The sequence below is a fragment of the Brassica napus genome, chromosome A10, assembly GCF_020379485.1.
Source record: "Brassica napus cultivar Da-Ae chromosome A10, Da-Ae, whole genome shotgun sequence".
Taxonomy (NCBI): Eukaryota; Viridiplantae; Streptophyta; class Magnoliopsida; order Brassicales; family Brassicaceae; genus Brassica; species Brassica napus.
The window spans coordinates 11,433,767-11,448,693 of NC_063443.1; the positions used below are offsets into that span (position 1 = coordinate 11,433,767).

The 14,927-nt window shown below is 35.9% G+C and overlaps 1 protein-coding gene and 1 pseudogene across 1 annotated transcript; both read right to left on the reverse strand.

Annotated features, from left to right (window-relative positions):
• Positions 1-1,237: 1,237 nt before the first annotated feature.
• Positions 1,238-4,084, reverse strand: LOC106369657 (annotated as a pseudogene).
• Positions 4,085-10,955: 6,871 nt separating this feature from the next.
• On the reverse strand, positions 10,956-13,665 carry LOC106371547 (E3 ubiquitin-protein ligase XBAT32). Its single transcript, XM_048742946.1, has 9 exons — positions 13,104-13,665; positions 12,971-13,030; positions 12,820-12,891; positions 12,581-12,747; positions 12,335-12,495; positions 12,174-12,232; positions 12,063-12,109; positions 11,827-11,979; positions 10,956-11,753 (listed from the first exon to the last, which is right to left on the reverse strand). Exons 1-9 carry the CDS (start codon positions 13,296-13,298, stop codon positions 11,120-11,122), a joined length of 1,548 nt encoding a protein of 515 aa, XP_048598903.1. The 5' UTR covers positions 13,299-13,665; the 3' UTR covers positions 10,956-11,119.
• Positions 13,666-14,927: the final 1,262 nt, after the last annotated feature.

The following is a 14,927-nucleotide window of genomic DNA, read 5'->3' on the forward strand; positions in this document are numbered from 1 at the left end:
TATGATAGGTAATATCTCTTTATAAAGTCAACTTAGTAAAATTATTTTTACGAACCATTGAATAAAATATGTGTAAATAAGTTGTTTGGGATATTTAAAAGTATTGGACCTGATAACATGATATTTTCATTTAGAAAACTACAAAATTTATTTATGTTTAACATGAAGAAAATGGAGTCACATTCCATTGTTTCTGTTAGACATGCAACACAAGATTTAAATGATTTCCACAACATAAAACTCAATCTCCCCCTTAGCCGCCACCTTCCATTAGATCAATCTATTGCCTCTCCGGTGGCTGGCGCTTATCGCCGGTGCCGGAAAGGTAATCATCTTCCTTTGGTGAAGGTTTTCTGTGGTTGGGGTTACCGAATGGCTCCAATGTCAGGTTTGTGATGTGAAGGACCAAAGCGTTTCAGCTACTCTACGGAGTTGGAGATGAGGTTTTGTTGTGTGGTCTCGTTTTTTGGAGTTGGTATCTTTATTGAAGTTGTGGTGTAGCTACGTTATTTAGCTACGGATATGTGCATGTCTGGTTCATGTATACCGGCTTCTATACGGTAGCTATCTTCCTCTCTGTTTGGCTGGGTTATGGATTCGTCTGATTAGTCTTCTTCACGTTTCAAAGGTTTCAATCTTGCTGATTTAACTTTGGATTTCGTTATTATATTTAGTTATCGTCACATGAGTATCCATTGCTCTTCTTTGGAGTCGTTTGGTCTTATGTGGAGTTATTGGTGTTGCTTTGGTTTTTCTTTCTTCTCGTGCAAGGAAGTGGATCAAGTTTCATTTTGGGATATTGGTTATGAACCATCAATCCCCATTATTTATCTGATTTGTGTTTGCATTTCAAGCTTGTTCGAGAATAGCTTAACTGAAGCTAATCTAAGACAAATTTGATAAAGGCAATTGAAGATGAAGACCTATGTAAACGATGAGATTTATGTCATGTTTTCGGTAAAGGTATTAGAAGTCCGTCTGCTATTGTTGGAACGGGAACACCTAATCTACATTACTTTAAAGTAAGATTAGTTTGGTATGGCTAATGTGTCATCAATGATGATTATCTTCATGTGATTCTAGTGCTGGAAGAACCATTAGTTTCTCATAATCGTTTTGTCGTATTTTTCTGATGTAATATGTTCTGAATCAGTTTTAATAAAACAAAGTGTTAAAAAAAAAAACTCAAAACCAAACATCAAGTTTTTTTTTGAGAAAATTGTTTATTTTTCAAATATAACTAACCAAACATTAAGTTTCGACATAAGATCTTAATTATGAGACAAAAGGACAACACAAAAGCCTCTAAAAGAAAAAGACTAAGATTAACTCAAGAAGAAAATTGAGTCATACTCCATTGTTTCCGTTACACATGCAACAGAAGATTTAAATGAACACAACTGCAAATCCAAGACCTTCAGAAGATTTAAATGAACACAACTTCAAATCCAAGACCGTAAGAAGATTTAAATGAACACAACTGCAAATCCAAGACCGTAAGAACACAAGGTTAAGATAGTATTCAGGCGTTGCATCATTTCTTTCATAGATTTCTTTCCACTTGTTAACTACAATACTATATTTCCAGTTTCCAATCTTTCCCTCTAATTCGCCAAATCCATCGATGAACTTGATTGTGCCACCAAACTTTAAGTCATGGTCTTTTATTACTTGCTTAGCAAAAACCCACAAGCAACAAAATACAAAATCACATTAGTATATCAAAAAGATAAGCCATGTTCTTTTGGTTTTCTCTGCGGCAGCGTCAGCGACTAAATAAATACACTATTGGTGATGATTTCTGCTTCACGCGGTTGTCAGAATAGCGACTGAAAATTGATAAGAGTTTTGTGACGCTGTAATATTCGGCGACGGAAAAGTCGGAAGATGCGGTTGTTTTCTTAAAACCAGCGACACAAGTTACAAAGACGATGCCGTGAATAGTTTTGTTTCCTGTATATATATTTGCAGCTGAACGCAGCCACATAGAAACCCAAAAGAACAGGGCTATAGTTGAATTATAAGAAGAGAAAAAAAAAAGAACTTAAGATGAAGATTCTTACCAACACACTACCGCTACACGTCGAAGTTGCGATAAAGAAAGGTTTAGAGGGATCACCAAGATACATCCCTGGATCACCAATAGCTTCAGCACGTTTCCTTTGCGAAGACGTAACTAATGAAACATCACTCAGATAAGTACTCATAGTAGGATCAACACATTCTGATCAAAACGAAATCAAGATAATAGGTTAGTTGTACCTCTCCTTGAACTTCCATGAGCTTCACCAACCGTTGTATCAACATTTTCTTCGTCGCTGCTTCCCGAAGAAAGAGAAATGATCATGTTCTGATCGTTATCTTCTTCATAATCATCATCATCATCATCATCACCAGCTGTTTCATCCTCATCTGAAATTTCTTGAATATTGACTGGAGCTTTGGGCTTCACAGGCAACCATCCCGGAAAATGCTTACCAAGAAGGTTCTATAACCATCGTAGGAGAACAAGAGAAAGTCTCCGTGCATGGGATCATTGTCTGTGATAAACTTAGACCAACCATCCTCGAAGCTAATCGTGTCTCGTCAAGAGCAGAGGAATCAGAAACCCTAAGAGATCTAGCATAGCCAAAGCCTTAGAAATCAAGGAACGGAGCCAAACCCTAGAAAACAAGTAACAGAACCAAACCCCTAAGAGACCGGACACATAACCAAACCGTAAGAGAGCAAACACAACCAAACTCTAATAAACCAGCAACAGACACATACCCCTCAGAGATCGGAAACAGAATCGAAATGGAGAACATAACCAAACCCTAAGATATATATATTAAAAAAAAAAGCAGATGAATGAAAAGAAGGTAAATGTTGAACAGAGCTAATGAACATCAAGAAGAGTGGAGGAAAATTAAGAATTAAATAGAACAGTAAAATAATAAAAATATTGAATAAAGCAGAACCAAAACCAAGTGAGATAAAGAACTGAAGAAGCAAGGTTTAAAGCTGGTTTACAGTTTATCTACAATTATCTTATCAAGATTATCTACAAATTTTACAGTATATAAACAAAACATGGTTTGAAGAAGAAAGTTCCAATCTATTCCAGGAAACCACAAACGTTGAGTGAAGAAAGTGTATTACCAAACGTTGTGAAAGAGAAAGATCCTGAGAGTTGTATATTATGAGTAAATCTGGGTATGGAGTACAAACCATCCTCGTCACTACAACAAGCTCTCGTTTGAATCTCGATTTGAGAGAGATGAAGAAGCTTTATCTTTTTCTTGAATCTTCAAACTTTGCTTTTGAAGAAGTAAGTACAAACACAAAAGGTGTTTGGTTTTGATGTGTGAGTGTGTATAAAGTCGTCGAGAGTAAATTGTACATTTAGCAAAATGCCCTAGCCGGTCAAGTCATGTTCGTAAGGCGTTCCTTTGAAACATCATTTCTGAATACTATATAGCATACTGACATTGGTGAGTGGTGATAGAAGCTTTGAAAGTTTATGTACCAGTCTATCCCAAAGTGGAACTTGTACCAAATCATATGATATTTTAATGCATTTTAAAAATTTTAATAATAAGTTCACGAGAATAAAATAGTTAGTAGAAATCGAGGCCCAACCGTAAACCTATTCGTTAACCAAATATGGGTCTTGGTCATATAAGTTATATGGGCCGAAAGAAGCCCCAATAGTAGAGCCAGAAATTTAAATGATGTTGAAAACTTTTTTTTTTTTGGAGTGCATTTTACAATCAGACACATTTTCATCTTTTTTACACAATGAGCTGGAAAAGCACTTTTTCCTAAAACCAAGGCACATTTAGAACGAAAATGCCCTCTTCCATTGTTAATGGATAACTTATATACTATTTGAGTTGAGATAGTGTTTTTTTTTTGAACGTCTGATTAATTATGCTATTACAACGATGAGAAATATTACATAGACGATTCTACAGCCGACAATTCTACCATCATATGAGAATGCACGTCTGACTGCATCGCTCCGAACCGTCCTATGAGATCCATGTTCGATGATACGCCCTTGCACCATGCTGAAGACTTCTTGTAACCCTTTTTTCTCCATGATCTGCATAATTTGCATTTTCTAGGGTTTGAACCCCAGACCTCCTGATGTAGAAGCATTAATGAACCCTTAGTCAAACCTCATAGTGTTTAGTTCGGAGATATTTTGGTTTCTAGTTAGTACTTAATTTATTTAGGAGAGTTACCAAAAAAATATGGAAATTCTATTATTAGTATAAACTTTTTTATCTCAACATATTTTATACCTTATTTTTTGTTTGCTAATATCTAAATACATATATAACATATGTATAAAAATGCATATGCTTTTTTCTTTTCATTTTGATATCCATATAGGTATAATTAAATTTTTATTAAATTTTTAAAATTATAATTTACCGAAATTGTATTTCGTCAACATGGACACAGAAAAAAAAATCGTGTGGACAATGAAACTTGTGAATACAAAAAATGATAGATAAAGATTATACATTAGATATGGATATGGACACAAAAGTATAGGGAGATCATGAGTGTACACATCATGAAAATGTCAAACATTATAATTAACAAGATTTGCGAGGTTTGACATTATTTACTCCATAAAAAACTGTATAAAGCAATTTAGCTTTGCAGTTTTACTCCATAAAAAACTGTATAAAGCAATCTAACAACTATAAAATCATAAGCTTTGTTGCACAACTCCGAAAACATAAGCTTTCAAACATAAGCTGATATAATGTTTAGACACACTACATAAGCTAACCAGAAGCCTAAGAAGAAGTAAAAGATACCTTTTCCCCTGAATTTGTTGGGAACCATTCGTGTAGATTCAGAGATCATGGACCTATGTAAACTGAACTCATTAGCATCTTATTTCTTCCACGGCATCAACTTATCTTTACTCTTTCTCGCTCCATTAAAATCTTCCATCCTTTTACATGACAAAACACACACACACACAAAAAGTTCACAAGCTTCGCTAGAATCAAATTCTATTGGTGTTGAATTGAATCGAGCACGATGCTCTTTTGAGCTATTTATGTCTTTTGAACTCTTTATATTCATTTACTGGTGATTTTTTTAATTTATTTAGCTTTTTTTAAACTGGTTATTTGAACTTTGTTTTTTTATGGTTTGAAACTAAACATTGTTAGAAAAATACGACTTTGGCAGAAAATTCCAAAATACAAATCTATAAAACTATGGAATAGCATAATACCGTTTTTTTTAAACACCAAAATTATATTAACGTTAACGCTGCCAGCTTAAACATAAAACCAGTTTATAAAATATATTTTTTGATCACTGTTTTTGTTTAAAAGGTTATTTTAGTAAACACACTCTATGATATAATATAGAATGTATGAATACTTTATGCAGTCTCAAATCAGACATGGAATTTTAATTTCAATCACAAACCAAAGTTTTGTCAAATGAAAATTCAATGGATCACACAAGTCGAAAGCAATTCATACATACACCAAGTGTAGGCAAAGCTTAGAAGTCACGTAATCTGAGTAACGGTTAAAACGAAACTAATGTCAAATGATGTGGTTTCACTTTAGAATATCCTGGTATTTAACAAAAGAAAAAAAAAGCAATTAATAGAGACGCATTTCGAAGGGTCCTGAGCTTAGCAAGTCCCTAACGGCGATGTAATAAGAAATGTTACTGTTGACAAAAAATGAAGAAATGTTACTAGGGTCGTCCATATATTCCCTCGAATCTTCAACATAAACAAGTTGCATGAGTATTGAGTAATATACTTTTTTTCTAAATTGACCAAAAGAGTAGTTGCTGATTAAATAATTTTGACGATCAAAGTCGTCCTGTCCCACTTTCTATATTGGTATAAGAGATTCTTTGACTTAGACAATCTGAACGTTGAAGAATCGGTAATAGCATTAGCATGCATGGCTACTACTTCTTCAATTTTGAAAAGTTACTTTTTTCCCCTTGTTTCTGAAAATAATCAAGAAGTAATAACAATATTAAAAGCCCACCAGAGAAAAGAATAGAGAAAGAGACAGAAGCTTGACAATGTATTGTCACATCCCATAGTTTGTGATGATTACCCCTATTTACACATTTGCAGCTTTTTTGTTTGTTCTCCTCTTAGACCATCTCTAATGTAATTTGTTATTTTCACCTCTAAAATAGAAGAATTCTATAATAAAAGTGAGATATGCTCCAATGTATTTCCCTAAAATAGCAATCTCTAAAATATAGAGTAAAAAATAGAGGAATGCTATTTCTTCCTCTATAAATAGAAGAAAAAATAAAAATCTCTATTATAGAGGAAGAAATAGAGGTGGGTTAGAACAATTTCACGTCTAAATACTATTATAGAAGAGAAAATATCAATGGATTGGAGATGCTCTTACATGTAAAACGCCATTAAACACAGTACAAACTGAATTACAACAGTTACTCACCCGTCTCTCACATTTGACTTTATTTATATCATCTTTGTAATGTGAGAACTATATGATATTTATATCATCTTTTTTTTCGACCATTGTCCATATCTTACTTTTCTTTCCTCGACAAAGATATTATTATTCGATTGAGTGAATACAAAATTGATACAGTTAAGCTGGCTTCCTATATCGACATCGTTTTTTTTTTTGAACATTCTATATCGACATCCAAAACTAAAATTGGCTGTTAAATAGATTAAATTCCAGAAACGAAGACAGCGGCTAGCCGGAATTAAATCCTGGAAATAAAACGAAATACTACCCTGAACTAAACCAGTGTACATCTTACGAAGTGGAGTATTTCCTATAACTTTTATATGATCTTTTGTAACCAAATTTATTACATTATAATGTTGTAATCAACTATTTATTGAATGTTTAAAATCGTCTACAACTAACTATGAATCAGTGTTTTACATTATATGTGTATTCATCTACTTATGCCTTTCCGTTTGAATTCAGTTCTGCAGTATATATAAAACACTAATTTATTTGAAGATATACAGATTTTTAAAATATGGTATAAATACAAAAATATTATTAGAATAGAACAAAAACAGGATAATATGTTTGCTGCGTTTATTGATTATATTTACACGACCGAAGGTAGAGAAGGACAAAATGAAAACACAATGAATGTCCTGTCTAGCTTTATATAAATCAGAAGTTTTGATTTTGTGCTTAGCGGTTTAAATTTCAATGTTTTCCTTTGTGCTGTCTTCACTTACTCTTCTGAGAACGGGAAACCCTAATTTTCTTAAATAGCACGTAACACGAGAACAGATGAAATTTCAAAAGTTATTCCACCCAAAACAAATTTCGTAAGTCAGACGGTAAAAGAAATGCTGACAGAAATCAACAGTCTCGGCTAAAAGGAAAATCTTCAAAGAGAGGCCATATCTTGATAAGAAAAACGAGCCTACTTTTAAAAAATATTTTCTTTTTCTTCAAAATATCACCGTGAATAGGCATGGACATTCGAGGTCCCAATCGGGTTTCGGTTTTATCCATTTGGATTTTAGTTTTTCGGGTTTATTAAAATCAGCCCCATTCGGGTTATATAAAAGTTCGGTTCGGGACCGGTTCGGGTTTTATCGGGTTCGGGTCGGGGTTAGTAAATCTTCAAAGAACCGGTATAATCCATTATACTTTCGGGTTCGGGTCTCAATCGGTTCTGCGGTTTTAAACTACCTGATTTGTACCTATTTTGTAACTAAAACATAAATGAAATCGGTTCTTCGGATTTAAAATACATGATTTGTACATATTTTAATAGCCAAAACATAAGTAAAATCGATTCAAAAATAAGAAAAAACATCAAACGTGATCATTCAAAATCAAGCGAAAGATAGACATAGTTAGTGATAGAAAGAAAACCAGATAAATGAAATCATAAAACAAAAACTAAGTTCTCATGAAATTTTCATGAGAAACATTATTCAATGAAAACAAAACCAAAATCTAAAAATTTCAGGCTTTAACCGATACATTCCAACATCAACCTTCATATTCTACCATCAACCTTCATGTAACAGATAATTATTTTAGAAGTTCAATTATATCTTAAAGTATTTGGTAGAAGTTCTTTTTGTGATTTTAAATGTTTCGGATTCTATCGGATATCTATTTAGGTCCGGGTTCGGTTCGGATAATATCCATAACCCAAAATACCAAAAAACAAGATCCATTCGGTATTTATTTCGGGTTTGGATCGGTTCGGATTCATTTTTATCGGATCGGATTCGGTTCGGATTTTCGGATTCGGTGTATTTGCCCAACCCTAACCGTGAAACCTCTTTCTTAAAATACTAATCCCTTAAACTTAAAGTTGAATATGTTGTTCCATCTTTTTGTAGGGGTCGTGTTAAACGAGTAGCATAACTATAGTCTGTTGCTTTTAACAACCACAGCCTTTATGGTTTTAAAGTGCTTCTCAACTCGAAATTCGTTTGACGTGTAATTTCAGTTATCTTTTATATAAGGACTTTTTTTTTTTGAAACTATGGACTTTTTTATTTTGTTGTGATTTTTATTTATTTATATTGTTAGACTCTTTTTTTTTTTTTTTTTTTTTTTTTTTAAGAAATATATTATAAATCAACCCGTACACGGGAATAGGTTTCGGTTACAAGTTTGATTCAATTAAAAGCTTCCTAGTCTACATATTACAACACTAGCTTCGCCCACCCACTAAACCCGGCACATTCCGCTAGTCTGTTTTTAGTAAACATAAGAAATCGATTCCTGTTCTCAGCCGTCAACGATGATCACGAGAAAGTGAGGTTCTCCTTGTTGCCTCGGATGCCGGGAGTTCCCGTGTCGCTTTCGGAGTAGCTAGGTCTCGATGATCTCCTCAAAACTTATAACTTTTGCCTCCATGACGCACAAAACGCTACCGAAGAAGGGATTTAGAGTACAAACCTTTGAAAATCGATCCAAATCCCGCTGTACAAACTTCGACAGCGCTGAACCGGTCGATGGTCAAGAGACACACTGATCTCCATACCAAGAACGGAAGCAAGAAGTCGGGAATGAAATGGCCGCAGCGCATGAACCAGAGACTGCTCGATGACCTGTAAGAAAGCTAAGAGCCGCAACACTACCATGACAGCCAAGAGGAGGCCATGGCACTGGGATGTGTGCAGCACCGGATGGAGCCACCGATGAAACCAAGAAGACCCACAAACCAAGCAAAGTCTTCGGAACCATCGCCAAACGACGCCTTAAAGAACCTAAGGACGATAAGCTTTCGACGCCAAGGATTACTACCGGTGGCACGGAGCAATCAGAACAAAACAACCACGAGCATATAGCCACAGAAACCAGTCGACAAAGCTTCCATGGACGGTCTGGGACACAAGCCGGAAGAAGAAGCCAAGATAGGAAGAAGGTCACAACAACGCATCGGTACGGCCATAGACGACCAACACCAACACCGCGCTAATGTTTCCTCCACGAGCCACCACCTCAAGCAAAGGCACACACCACCACCGTTGGTTAAAACCCGCAATCGAGCTAGAGAAAGCTCCAATACACCTATGACGAAGACGAGCCAGTCCCGCCCTAACCAAGACGCCTTGAGAAGAGCAAGAAACCGCCATCACCGTCGCAAAATCACAGACCAGAAGATCTCGAATGTAAGACCGAAGATCAGATCTGAGAAAAAGACACGTCTTACGCCTCCACACGCGACCAAATCCGAAAGTGGTTTAAGGGACCACCTCCATAACCCTAAAAGCCGACTCTTCCAACCACGCCGCCATCATCTCCCGCGCCATAGCTCCATGACTAAGGTACTTGCACCAGAACGGTTCTCCTCTGCAGCGAAGTCGACTCCGGGAAAGCCTCAGTCACAGAACCATAAGCAAGGCAGAAGGGAGGACGAAACGGCGGAAGAGCAAATGGAAAACGAAAGGAAGAGAGAGAGGAGCCTCCGGCGTCGGAGCTAACGCGCGCCGGACTCGGGTCCGACCTCCGAACGCCGGAGCAAACACACAGCAAAGATGAGCTTGGCCTTAGAGATGGAAGGGAGAGAAGAGAGAGAAAGTATTTAAATTGGACTTTTCTATTGTTAGACTCTTTATGCTCCATACTTACAAGTTACATCTATAACTGGAATTTACATACCGAAACTATATGTTGCTCAAAAACAAAACATACCGAAACTATATGTTGCTCAAAAACAAAACATACCGAAACTATATTTACAAATTGTTGCTGACAAAAAAATTTGTTTATAGAATTTATTAGTTTTTATTACGTTTCTCGCTTCCAGTGCTTTTCAGTTAAAAGCCTAGCTTCTATTAGCTCTATATATACTTCTTTTTTTTTTGGAATAAAATAGAGGTCTACTCCTTTCCGTTAGTTTTATCCTCTTGTTTCCCTATATAAACGCAAGTTCACCTGCCCTCTCACATCATCACTTCAGAGCAAAAGCATCATATCATATCATTCCTCTTCTTCTTTTATATCATGAGATGATCATCATTATCATAATTAGCATGGTATTTATGATCATAACCATGATCATTTCTCTCTGTCAACGATTTTTTGTTTCTCCATATACTTTGGAACGCAGAAGCATCTCACGGAGAAGAAGATTTCTTGGATATTAGTGTTCTACTGGCATTATCCTTGCTGAGCTTTTTTTTTCAAACAAAAAACAAAATAATTTTGTTTTATTTCTACTAAATCATCTACAATGTTTTTTTAGAATTTTTTTTCTTGACCTTGCAAGGCTTATTAGTTTTGTAATGCTCTTTTGTCTTCTCTGATCTTTTGTTTCTTTCTGTATTCTCATTTGTGTTGTTCTCTCTTATCTATTCCTCCTGAGCTTTATGTAAATTTGCTATAATCCCATCATTTTCTTATTTGTTATGTTTCTCTAATAAGTCTATCTTAATATCAATAAATGCACTGTACTCACATCATATACACACCATTTCAATGTAAACGGCAAAGCCAAATTAATTATATTTATTACAACATTTTCAATTGTTACAAAATAAATAATAACCACACCACCATTCACAGAACCAATTAGCACATTTTCTTCTCCTTAAAAATAGGAGTAAAGATTTGTCAAAAAAAAAAAGGAAAAAATAGCGTTTGCGTTAGCACGCAGTTCCACCGGCTGTAACACAATGGTTAAACGCAGAAAACCAAGAACGCTTTCCTTCAACCTGAGACGCCGACCGCCTGAACCCTAAACCGGATCTTGAATACGATCCATTCATTAACCGTCTCTGCGGTTCATCAACATCCGAGCCACCTAGGCAGAGACTCGGAGGAAACCTATGGCAGCTAAGTGACCGAAATGACGATGATGAACCAACGGATTGTGAGATTCTAGAACCGGTTCTTGAAACCACCGGTTTATTACAGCTGTACTGAGTGTTGGTGGTAAGAAGAGCTGTGTCTAATACATCAGAGGAGGAAGAGCAAGTGCAGAAGGACAATGAGATGCTTGTTCTTGATGACGTCACTGTTGTTGTTATTGCTGTTGTATCGGGAAGTCTGGTGAAAGAAGCAATGCCGTAGCGACAGAGAGGGCATGGGACTGAGCCTGGTGTGGCTTGTGATGTCGTCTTTGAGGATGTGTTGGTTGTTGTGCTTAGGTATAACGCACAGTTCGTGCAGAACTCATGACCACATCCATCTGCAGCCACGGTGCATTTTCTTTCCAAGCAAACGGCGCAAGGGTCACGACATGGAGTTAGACAGTCGTTTTCTCGCCAGCCGCATTCTCTGAAATCCACAAACGAACATCTTAGAGATTGTTTGGATCATATTCAGTTTAGGTGAAAGGTTTTATACTTACTGAGCGATCTTGACAATGCTCATTAGAGGAAGGCAGAGGAAAGGAGAAGGGACTTTTGGTGGATGGCTTTGTGGCTGCTGCTCTGTGGTTGGGTTCAGGGTTTCTTCGAGCCAGTCCCGGTGCCATGAGCGAGCAACCATCAATGGCGTCCATCTAAAACCAATACAACCAAGAAGAATAAATACATTGGCCGTATTGTTATTATAGGCAGAGAAAAAGAGAGAAGATCTTCTAACCCGTTAGAGTTTATGGCGGCCAAAGAGGCACCCTTGCCGATCAAAAGCTGATAAAAAAAAAAACAAATGTCAAATGAGTTCATATCTGAGTCTTAAGCAAAGTATATATACCTGGCAACACTGAGTGTTTCCTCCACAGGAAGCATAATGTAAAGCTGTACTCCCAGCACCTTTAATATAAGAACCAAAGAGCCAAAGAGAAACAACAAACTTAAGAGTTAAGTTTCTTTATTAAAGAATGTTAGCATCAATTGGGTAGTGTTGATAATAACCTATAAGATCTATTGTGGTTCCATCTTCCACAGTGACCTGAGTAACGGAAGCTCCCAAATCCAAGAGTAACTGCACCGTCTCTATGTGTCCGTTCAAAGCAGCTACATGAAGAGGTGTGATTCCTCCATCTGCTGCTCTATTTATCACCTCTTGAAGAACACTACAACACCATTTCAAAAAAACAACATCTTCAGCTAATCAAGTCAGCTTCTGAAGCCATAAGCTTTTCAAAACACTTTTATAACCTTCGATCAAATCCGGAAACAGAGGACTTATTACTCTTCAACAAGCTCCAGCAATTGGGAACACTTGGAATATACTCTGAAAGCAGTATCCTGATACACCGAGGGTGACCATTAAGAGCCGCGAGATGCAGAGCAGTACCACCGTTTATGTAATCTGATCTGTGAATCTATATAAACCAGAATAATCAAGAAACAAACAATTATCTCAATCTCTTGAAGAGTTTGATGGAAAAGCTTACATTAGCACCAAAGAGAATGAGAGTCAGAACAACCTCCCAATGACCATGTTGACAAGCTTGCATCAAAGCCGTCTGTTTCCAAACATCCCTTGTACTCATGTTAATGATCGATAAAGACGAATGTAAAGAGAGGAAACAAGAGAGTTATTACCTGTCCACGGTAGTTCCGGAGATTAATATCAACACCTGATTCCACCAACAGAGAAACTATCTGTGCACACAGACAACAGACAATGTAAAGTCACAACCTTTGAGATGGTAAAGATTGTTTTCCTTCTGGTTACCTCGTGGTGGCCTTGAGCGGCGGAGTAATGGAGAGGAGAGTTACGAACGCCGAAGGTGGAGTAGCGAGCGAGTCTCGGGTTGTAATCAAGAAGAGCCTTGGCTTCTTGTAAATCGCCGTCTCGGGCTGCAGATACTAATCGTTCGCCGGACGCGGAGCAACCGAATGAGTTTCCGACGAGGCTCAGAAACCTCATCGTTTTACGGTATAAAGGTGAAATCTTGATCGGATTCAAATCTTAACCGATCATCACCATGGACACAATTGGATTCTCAATTCGAAATTTTGAGAGGAACCCAGTTCGCAAAATCTGCTCGAAAGATTCAAAGTTATGTAAAAGTAACAAATTTGGAAGAAATTCAAATGATTGAAAAAGGGAATTTTTTTTTATTTCTCGGGTTGTTGTTCTTTAATTTTGTCATGCACAGATGATGATCATCACCGGCATTTAGAAAGAATTTAACAATAAAACTTTTGGAGGAAAGATCATCAATGAAGAAAACTTGTCTGAGAATAATAGTTGATCCAGGCCTACATTAAAGAATGGAGAAATTTATTTGAAAATGTTTTTTTTTTAATTACAAAAACAGCAAACAAATTGGCGATTATTTATTGCAAACTAAAAATGGAAAAGAATGATTCTTTTGACCGTGGAGGAACTTGTAATAATATTTGATGGTGACAATTTAATTGACTTTCTAATTTTCAAAAATAAAAATAAAAAGGTAAAAGAAGAGAAGGAACGTTGTGGCCAGAGAGGTTTCTTCCAGACCGACAAACCAATCGCCTAAATTCGCGCGTTTCGTTTTAAACTAAAAGAAAGACATTCTCTCCTCTTCATTCACCACAAGTTAGCTTTTTCTCTCTGTTTTCAACTTTTCATATCAAATTTTATCTTTATTGCAAAATTAATAGTATAGTTTTCCTGTTTGTCAACAAATGATCCGTTTATAAATTCTTCAAGAGTAACATGAGCTTAATGAAGATAAGCTTATAATAATGAAATGTGGGAGAGCATGTGGGTCGTGTCACGTTATGGGAATAATTGCATTTTTGCATAATGCATAGAGTAACCCGCACATTAATGACATCAAATTTCAACTAATCCAAAAAAACTCCAACCATTGATGAGCTGGTGTATCAGCAAATCTCTTGTATGTATGAATAATATGTAAACGAATAATCCCTCCCTCTCTCACTCCACTCTCTCAAAGCTCTCATTTTCCTATATAAAAAGACTGGTCAAAATGTTTCGTTATTTAATATGGTAAACTTTGGTTAAGTCAGATTTTAAAGAAAAATATATGGTTGAGTGGAATAAGATCATGAGGCTTATTTTGGAAAGATAAAACCATTCAATTCATTTCTACGTACATTAACCAAAGCATTTTCCATAATTTTCTAAGAGAACTAAATATTAAATAGAATACATTATTGAACATTAGAGTTTATCTCAATACTCCATAAAGGAAATAAGAGGTACTTTTGGCATGCATGGATGTATTGCTAAGGACTACGAGTATAAGAAGTTGTTAAAAGTTTTTTGAAAATAATATTTTTTTAGAAAAATACAAAAATAAGAGTGCATATAGACCATTTCCAATGGCGTATCCTATTTTTCACTCTAAAATAGAGTAACTCTTTAATAGAGTTTGAGTTTATTCCAATGATACTCTATTTTAGAGTAAAAAATAGAGTGATAAACAAAAAAACAAATTACTCTATATTTGGAGTAAACCTATTTTTCATTCTATTATAGAGTGAGAAATAGAGTACCATTAGAGCATTTTTTACTCTAAACTCTATTTTGGAGTGAAAAATAGAG